This window comes from Myotis yumanensis, unplaced genomic scaffold (assembly GCF_028538775.1).
Source record: "Myotis yumanensis isolate MYYU_CA2020_CCGP unplaced genomic scaffold, mMyoYum1.0.hap1 SCAF_7, whole genome shotgun sequence".
Classification (NCBI taxonomy): Eukaryota; Metazoa; Chordata; class Mammalia; order Chiroptera; family Vespertilionidae; genus Myotis; species Myotis yumanensis.
The window spans coordinates 14,050,816-14,060,456 of NW_027223758.1; the positions used below are offsets into that span (position 1 = coordinate 14,050,816).

Sequence of the window (9,641 nt, forward strand, 5' to 3'; positions counted from 1 at the left end):
GATTTTAATCCTATCCATTCTATTCCAAAGGTTAGGGCATTTGTTATCTTCATTCCAAGGTCACTACTCTATTGTTCTGTTAAACTACAAGGAAGTAACTGAAGGAGATTATCTTAAATAAAGATTATGTAGCTTAAGAGTGATTGTTCATAGTTAAAGTGATTAATTATCAGCCTGGCACTTAGTTAAGGGATTTTATTCCCTTCCTTAGTCCTGTTAATCCCTAACTCTAGGGAAAAATCCCCACCTGGGGAAACAACCTTTCTCGGAGAGGTGACCTTGGTTAAAACACATAGTGCTAAGAAGGGGAGCAAACATATTAAGAACAGTATGCTATGTACGCCAGGTCCCTTGAAACATATGCTGTGTAGATGTTTCTTCCCTGCAGTGACTGTGTCAAGCAGCAATGATGGACCGGCTTCCGGCAGGGGAAGGGAAGGAGCCCCAGGCAAAAGAGGCTTCCAAAAGGAGCATGTTCAGTTAGCACCCACTGGGTTCCTACCTCTGTAAGGGGCTGTTACCCAATCAAAACTGATTCCTCCCCAGACTTGCAGAGGGGGGGCAGAAACAGACCTCACTCCATCCTTTGTACCCAGTGATAAGCATATTCCTGGTGGTGGACCATCAGGCTGACTAAAGGCAAAGGGCCCCACTGCGGCCAGGAAGGAGGAATTGGACATGCCCATCTTTCGTTACCACATACTATGAAACTGGAAAACAAAATGTCAAGCAGAGAGGCCTGCATGAGGAAAGCATGTTTCTCCCAGTTCTGTTCACAGAGCAAGGCGGAGACAGTGGGGCGCGCTCCAGAAGCCCTAGAGGTCTGCACACTGCATCTTCATCACGGTGAACTCGGCATTCCAGGGGAGTGCTCCAACTATAAAGCTGCACGTCATTTTCTGAAAGAGACCATCACCACAAACAATCAGTAGTGCGCCACAAGGTACCAGCTTAGACACATGCTGGAAGACGGTTATCATCCATCAAGAAATGCTCCCAGGAGCCTGCTAGCTGGATGCTGCAAACCTTCATAATGATTAGCAAATGCTGATGGCCCCAGAGGATTCTCTGTTTCCACACCAACCATTAGATCGCAAATCGAACAATCACCATATTTTAATGGGAGATCAGATGTCAACTTCATTTTATTTTTAATTCTCTATAAATATATTCTACAATGTAAATAAAGCAATGCTATGCCAGATATGAACCAATGTATGTTGTATTAATAATTAAATAGTGCCTTTTGTTCTGATAACAAATAAGTCAGAATAAGAGCAATTTAGAAGATTCTAGGGCCTAACCTGACTTCCATTTTATAGAGCCCTTCTCTCTTGTTTAGTATTAAAATCAATAAACAGGATTAAAAAATACCTTTGAAATAAAATATTCTATCTGTATAGGATAGATGATGAATGGGCAAATAAAGGGCCGAATAGGTGGATGGATGGATAAATGGGTGGAGGGATGCATGAATGGGTAGATAGATGAATGCATTCATGGATAGATATAGATAGATAATTAGATGATAGGTAGATAGATAGATAATTATATAGATGATAGATAAGTAGATGATTGATAGATGATGGTAGGTAGGTAGGTAGATAGATAGATAGATAGATAGATAGATAGATATAGATAGAAGTCCTGGAAAGCAGCAAAGGGCATTTAAATAATTGACTGCAACAAGGAGGTACTTCCAGGAGCTCTGAGGCAAACAGAGTCAGAGAGAATGGAGTCAGGAGTTGATCTCTGCTGAGTATCAGACACCGACAGAGGAGGACAATGGAGCTTCTTGCCCCTCAGGCCCACAGACAATACCAGATCAAGATGGCTTTGCAGGGGAATTATGTCAGCTTGGCAACCAAAAGCTCCCTTTGTTTTTAAATGGATTCAGGCCTCCGTTCTTATTATACCAGACAAGAGAAACCCCGAGACCAAATCATAAGCCGGACGGCTGGCCCCAGGGCCTGCAGCAGCAGTATTACCAAGGAACTTCAAAAATGGCATTAAGGCATTCTTACTGCTTAAGTGTTTGTCCTAGTAAATAGAACAAAAATTATTTTTTAAAATGCCAGTGCCCTGGCCAGGTGGCTCAGTTGGTTGGAGCGTCATCCTGTATATAGAAAGGGTCAGGTTCAATTCCAAGGGTGCACGGGGGGCAGCAGATTCATATTTCTCTCTCATATCCAGGTGTGTGGTCTCTCCTTCTCCCCCCCCCCCATTCCTATCTTTCTAAAATCAATAAACGGGATTTTAAAAATACTAGCAAGTTAAACAATTACTGCTAGCTCGAGGCTGCCGAGTTTTAGACAGTTCTAAAGCAGTGCCTCTGAGGCTTTCCCAGTGATATCAAGTATATGTGAGTGTCTATACCTGGAAATTTTGATTCAATAGGTTTAGAATGAAGCAATGGAACTGGCCCATGTGTGCATCTGTGTGTGCATGTGTGTCTGTGTTTTCACCTCATTCTCCAAAGGTTCTTAATACTAGTTTGAGAGTACTGAATATACTATATAAAAGCAAAAGTCCTAAATAAAGAAGTGGCATATTGAACCCAACTGCATTCTAACAGATGAGTGCAGACACAATCTGTTGCTCTCTTTCCAACCTGGGGCTGGCAGGAGGGCTGCAACAAAGAAAGGAGGTGGGAAGGGGAAGCTATCTGCTGTCAACGTGGTGGTGACTTAGAACACACCGTCAATGTTCACAAGCACACCTGTGGAGTGACCTTCCAGAAGTGCACACCCTCCCCCATCCCAACTCGCAGAGAGAGATGAACATTTGCAGTGAAAGAGACAGAAATGCCAGATGTGCCCCTCAACTCCAGGCTCAGCAAAGCTGTCCGAGTCAAAGGAATAAGAAATGCCCCATACTGTATCTGTGTGTGGTTACCCAGGAAATTTATATTTATTGGTGATCTATGGGCCTGTCACCATTTTCAAAAAGCTATCGTCAGTCAAAGAGGATGAGAACTAATAATAAAATAAAGTTATAAAGCTACACAAAAAAAGAAAAGTGTACCATAGTCCAGACATGTAAGAATAAGGACTCAATATGAGGGGATCTATTATTTCAGTTTACTATACTAATCGTTCAAAGAAGAGAAAGAATTCACTATACTTGGTAGATGCTGAAAGAATAATCAATAGAAGAAAATATTCTTAATTTTAAAAATAACACTTCATAAAGAGAGAATTGGAGAGACTTCAGAAAGTAGCACTTATGTAATATTTAATAAGAGAATATAAATGCTGGTACTGAAAACATTTCCATTAAAGCAGGAATAAGAATAATTGTTTGGCATTGTTATTCTTCAACATTATCCCAAAGGCTTGGAAAGAAAGTTTTCAGTATTGATAAATGCATGCTTAAAAACATATATCTTAAAACTGAGATTGGCAATGTGGGGATAAGGACCCATATGTAATACCTTAATCAATAAAGAAAAAAAACTGAGATTGTCCATGGAAACTTTAGATACAATAAGTGAGCTCCTTGAGGAAAATTCTCCTTAATTCTTTTTAATATGTTCTACAAACAGGTAAAAAGCAACAACTTTCACTATAACTCCAATAAGTCCAGTACAAAAGAATATATTTAAACCGACCATAATTCTACTAAAAATTTTTTTTAAATACTAGCATAAAAGATCAGATGGCATTAAGACACGCTCACAGCTTAAATGTGTGCCCTAATGGCTATCTACTGTCAACTGGAAATGATCAAACTTGCTCAGGTGGAGCACACAGAGGCAGTCCCAGGCATGATGGAGTGTCCTTGGTGATCAGGCCTTTGCAAGCTCCTGGACTCAATGCCAGAAGCAGCATGACCTGGGAACTTGTCAAGAATGCAAATTTTTGGACCCCATTCCAGACCAATAAATCAGAAATTCTGCAGGTGGGATGTGGGTTTATCAAGGCCTTCCGGTAATTCTGATGCCCACTCATGTGGAGAACCATTGGTATAAAGAAAAAGACAAAGACACCCCTCCTAGGCAAAACTTAGGGGCCTCCACTAGCCTCAGACTAAGCATTTGGATAATCCAGGGCTCTCCCCACCTCTGAAATTAAAAAAACAGGCTTCAAGTGAAAGGCCCCTGGGCCAACCCAGCTTTTTGGGGAGAGTCATTGGACCTTCATTGAAACTATGGCTGAGCCTAGCAAGACTCAACTGTAAGTCTGGGATGGGGACACAGTGTGGCCTAGTCACTGCTTAATCACCAACACACAGAACAGCACTGGTACAAGTAAGCTTCGATGAGTAGATGAGTGAATGAACAAATTTCCTCTTGTATCTTCTCAAGGATGAGCAACTGTTGGGGAAGCCACAGCTGACTGCTCATCCGGGCCCAAGAGAGAAGACTTTCAATAAATATGCATGGGCAAGTTTTCCTGCACCAAGAGGCCAGAGTTGATGGAGCCCTTTCAATAAGAGTGACATTGACAGCATGCTGTCCCTAGGTTGAGGGGTGGGGAAAGTCTCAGAGAAGTCCACCACATTCTGCAGACCTACACTCTCCACTCTAAAAGCCACAGAGTTGACCACTTCTGGGGCTAAATGTTTGAAGTCATCCAGACCTCAAAGAGAGAGTCTGGACACCCCAAGTTCTTCTGGCTGGGGCTTAAGAGTAGCCAAGACCATCCCAGACAGTTGGTTTGTCACTTACCTTTGCCAGTTTGGAGTTTTCCTGAGTGACACAGTTTTCATTACTGTTTGAAAGCTTTCTGCAATTGCTGCGGGCAATTTCAACATCAATGAAGTATTCCAAACGATCTGTGACCTGTCAATCAGCAATTATAACAATTGTGCGATTTTATTCAAAAAGTTGTATTTTGCCTTTAAGAAGTTTTAGCGAACACTAAAAAACTACTCTCATGTTCATCCTGCCTCCCTATCTGTTAGCCAGTCTTTCTCCAGTGATGCCCACTGCCTGGATTCCTTTGCACATTGATACCAGTTACGTAGCCCTACATGGAGCTGGATACGCAGGGAAGAGGCTTCTTTCCAGTGTGGGGCCTCCTGGAAGGCAAAGTCTTCTAATTCCATGTTCTGTCCCAAAGTCCAAGGCATGCTGCACGCTCAGTGACGGGTTGGGGGAGAAAAATGAAGTCACCAGAACCAGCAGCTCCTCTGGGCCCAGGATGTTACATATTCACGTAGGCCAGATGGAGGGGCAGATACTTCAGCCATATTGGACATCCCCCATGATTCTTATTCCACACACGCACCCCTCAGGCTCTGTTATCTGCTTAAATCCCCTGCCCTTTTTCTACTCAAGGCCCCTCCCACCACCTCAGCAAATAGTCCTCAAGGGGCTATGCCAAGGGAGTTTGTCTTTCTGTTCTCTGTTGAGTGTTTAGCAAGGAGTGTAGCAGTAGATTTGTAGTAAGGCATCAGTATTTACTGAATTCATTAATGACTGAGTGCAGTGAAGGAGAAGGTGGTCATTTAAATCTGCTTTCATCAGGTTAGAAAACATCACAGCAAGCCACAAAAAAGGGGTATCTGTGCCTTGGTTCCAGCTTCCCTGGACTCCACTTTTTCTAGTACGTTTCCTCATTGCCATCTCTGAACCTTGATAAATTTGTATTAAATTGTGGCTGTGTTCCAAAGAATTAACAAGGGAGACTGGCCTATTGGGGAGAAGCTGGTTAGACATCAAGAAGTGACCAGCAGAGGTACACCTTGAGTTTGGAAATTAAGTTTGTATTTAGAGAATCTCAAAAATACTGTGGCCGTGAACCTGATCAGGAGCAGGACTTCCTGTTAGTCATAATGCCTGCTGACCCTCGCTCTCTGTCACACACTACACCCGGGCTTTGCACAAAATAACTCAGGCAGCTCGGCCGGTGTGCTCAGTGGTTGAAGCTCAAGGTATAAACCAGGAAGTCATGGTTTGGCCAGGGCACATGCCCAGGTTGCGGGGTCTATCCCCAGTAGAGTGTGTGTACAAGGTAGCTGATCAATGATTCTCTCTCATCATTGATGTTCTATTTCTCTATCCCTTTCCTTTCCTCTCTGAGATCAATAAAAATATTTTTAAAAAAATAACTCAGTTAACCCACATACCAAGCCTCTGGGGTAAGGCTATCACTCCCATTTTTTCAGGTAAGGAAACTGAGGCACAGAGGAGCTAATTAACTATCCATCTAACTATCAGCTAACCCAGGGCTCAAACAAGATTATCCTAGCATGTGGACTAGCATCCCTAACCACCATGCTCACCCCTCTCTTGTTTCCGCCCACTTTTCTTGTCCAGCCAGAGGAAGGCAGAGGATTGCTGTGTGTGATTCCTGGGGAATGTGAACCTGAAGTTTCATGGACATCCGGTTTCATGGACACCTTGATTGAATCTGCATAACCTCTTTCTAAATATAGGTTACCTAGAATGACAGTTTTAAAACCCAAATCTAATAACATGGATTCTGAGAACTCCAGACCACATGTCTGTCTGGCTTTCCAGTGCTCCTAAAATAAAGTCAAAGTCTTGCCCATGGCCTGCAAGGACAGTCCTGGTGGTCCCTGTTTATTTCCTGGCCAGTCACACTGGCTCCTGGGTTGCCAAATGGGCCCTGTTTCTTCCCACTGGCAACCTGCTATGCCTAAACGCTCTTCCCCACCCCCATGCACCATAAACCTCCCTGCCTTCCTCTGTGGCAGATGCTATGAGTGGTGCCCCAATCCCATGCTGTTCCTAAGCACACTGCTAGGTCCTGGGGCTCCATGCTGGGGCTTCCTGCTGCCAACAGGAGCACGGACTCCCAGAATAGCTCTTGGGCAAGGCCGGGTAAGAGTTGGTGGATAAGTAGCCCAGCTCCTCACCTACAGGGTGGCCCCATTTCTAATCAGGCTCTATGCCCTCTCCCTGATTCCCCAGATAGACTGAGCCCAGCTGCCCAAGGTGGTAACCTGCTCAGAAATTTACCCCACATGGGTGCCCCCTGACCCCTCACACTCCCCCTTCTGGCCTCCTGGTGCTTCCTGGATGGCCTTCCAAATATCTGCACTTGAATTATAGCACAAGAGTCTGCTTCTGGGAAACCCAAACTAAAACATTTCCTACCCACCTTCTTCACCTTATTTCACTCCTAGTCTGACCTTGGGCTGACCTAGAAAAGTGGTACTCAGCCTTGTCTGCATATAGGGGTCACCTCCTGGAGGATTTTAACACCTAATAAGGCCTAGGACCCCCCTAAAGACTCTCATTTAATTGATGAGGATACAGTAGGACATTTACAAGCTCCTCAGGAGAAATGCTGTCTGAAGAAGTCTTCCCCTGATAACCAGACCTTGTCTATGTTCCATGTCTCTCAAACAAACATCGCGGCTCCTCATTCATGGTTGAGCATTTTTTCTTTCTAATTGGACTGATGGCTCCCCAAGGGCTATGATCATTTCTGTCCATCTCACAGCCCCACCTACAATGGCTAATATAGAAGTGGCTTTGGAGAAACTTGCTAAATGTGTATGTTCCTGGGGTACCAAGGGAAAAAACTGTGAGGAAGACTAGGAAAGTTACAAGACCTAGGAGCTATTCCTTTATCTCAAAACTAGTGTCCTGGTGCATGGATTCGTGCACATTGAAAGGAAATTAATTAGAAAAAATATAATAGAAGTGTCAACCAAATTCACAATTGACAATGACAGATTGAAACACATGTGTGTGATTGGCGCCAGCAAGAGCTTTATATATATAGATAAACTTGCTTAATTAGACCTGTTTTCTGATTTAGCTAAACTTTTCCCAGCCCAGTGAAGCACCCCAACTTCTCTTTAATTGTCAGCAACACAGCAGTAAATATCAACACAAAGCAGATTATTATTGTAGGGAAAACAAAGGGTAAAACATTTAACTGCAGCAGTGTTTGACTATATTCTGTGCAGTGAGGAAACCTGAAGTCATTTTCAAGGTCCACCATTTTTTACTTCTTTTCAGTTGGATCAAGTTTCTAAGCTTTCTAAATCTCCATTTTCCAGCTAATGAAAAGAAAATAGGATTCCATCGAGTCTCCTATATACCTACTCCAGAACTTCTGTGAGGATCAAATGAGATGAGACACATGAAAACGCTTCACAGACATTTGGTTAAAGTGTAAAATGTTTCCACCTGGCTATAAAGCAAGTCGTGTTTCTGGGCTGAAGAAACTCCAAGGAGTCTAGTCGCTAGGGAGAGGAAGCTGGGTGTTGCTATATGACCTCATTACCCAGTGCCCACAGCCTTCGTTTCTAGGCTGGGCTGGGCTGTAGGCCACATTTTGCACCATGGGGCCTCAGCAGCATCTGCTGGGATTTGGTGGGGTGTCACTCTGGGGTGGTGGCCGGGGCCTGTGTCCCACTTGGGGGAAGCTGAGTGTTGCTTTGTCAGTGCCAGGTCCATGGTGCCATTTCTTTGTAAATGGCCAGTGTGCATCACAGCAGCTCCTGCAATGTGCATCATAGTGACCAGTTGGATGGTTGGACACTTAGCATATTAGCCTTTTATATATATAGATGTCACAAGAGTGTGCCTTCTGATGGATTGTGGCATGTGCCCAATCAGTAAAGCATGCTGCACCAGCAGCATAACATTTGAAATATGGTGCTCCTGGCTCTCATATTCCCAAGAGATGGAGTTATAAGGATCAACATGTAAAGTGGTCCAGCTCCTGCTAAGAGACAGTCTGGGGAGTGTAAAGCCTGAAATAAGCTCTGCTAACAATGACCTTCCATTTTCAATTCATTCTCATAAGTTGCATGGTGCAATTATAAGCCACACCACCACCCCACCACCCCACCATCCCACCATCCCACCATTGAGGCTGAATTCCAACACAGAGCCTTTTATCAGACATGGCAGCCAAGGCCACGTCCTGGAAACTCCGGGGAACACCCCACACACTAGAATCCAAGTCAGTAACACTTCCTCGGTTTGGGCAATTTGTGGTTCTGTTCTATAAACAGAAAATCATAGTCTCCACTTCCATGAAAATGTTGGATTAAAAGTATTAAAGAATGGAGGAGAAGGCACCTTATTAGCCTACACAGTAGATAGTGTGCTATGTGTTTCTTTTCAACTCCACATTCCACATTATGTGGGTAGGTTGAAATGTGGCCTGTGGCAGCATTGTTGCAAAATACTCATGGTACTCAATTGGTCTCCCAATAACCTTAGCAAATACAAATAATGAACATTTGATTTTTAGTTTTGGATTTAAATGAGTTAATATATGTAAAGTACTTAGAATGACAGTCCAAGCACATATAGGAAATGCACTGATGTTATAGTAATGTGCAAGTGTATATGGCTTGAGCACTTACATATTTAGGATTTTCATATATCAATGTTTTTCTCAGATGCCCAATTTTTCACACTGGCTTCAGTCTTTACACCAGAAACAAATATGCATATTGAGAGAGAACACCTTTACCTGCAGCTGGACTTGCACTATCTTGACCACGTGGAAGATGTACTTATCCTCACTCTCTTTGTTGTACTCTTGCATGGCAAACCACAGACACTGCTTCACGTTGTAATTAGAGGCATCAATAACTTTTAATTCCCTTATAACCTTGACCTTATTCTTGTCTGGCTCTGTGTTGGCCATCAGAGCCACCACAAGGGTAAGCAGGAACAGGCAGGACCCCCAGAGTCTTGTCAT

At 43.5% G+C, this 9,641-nt stretch overlaps 1 protein-coding gene across 1 annotated transcript; it reads right to left on the reverse strand.

The window, feature by feature from the left end:
• Positions 1 to 815: 815 nt before the first annotated feature.
• LOC139014444 (cystatin-8-like) lies at positions 816 to 9,641 on the reverse strand. Its single transcript, XM_070421413.1, has 3 exons — positions 9,411 to 9,641; positions 4,670 to 4,783; positions 816 to 899 (listed from the first exon to the last, which is right to left on the reverse strand). The coding sequence occupies exons 1-3, from the start codon at positions 9,639 to 9,641 to the stop codon at positions 816 to 818; spliced, it is 429 nt and encodes a 142-aa protein (XP_070277514.1).

Bases quoted from the DNA above. Each gene is read 5' to 3' on its own strand.
- LOC139014444 (XM_070421413.1), bottom strand. From the start codon at position 9,641: ATGACAAGACTCTGGGGGTCCTGCCTGTTCCTGCTTACCCTTGTGGTG. The intron at 4,784-9,410 runs GTAAAGGTGTTC...GCTGATTGACAG, and splicing joins TAGTGCAAGTCCAGCTGCAG to GTCACAGATCGTTTGGAATA. The intron at 900-4,669 runs GTAAGTGACAAA...GGTCTCTTTCAG, and splicing joins AAAACTCCAAACTGGCAAAG to AAAATGACGTGCAGCTTTAT.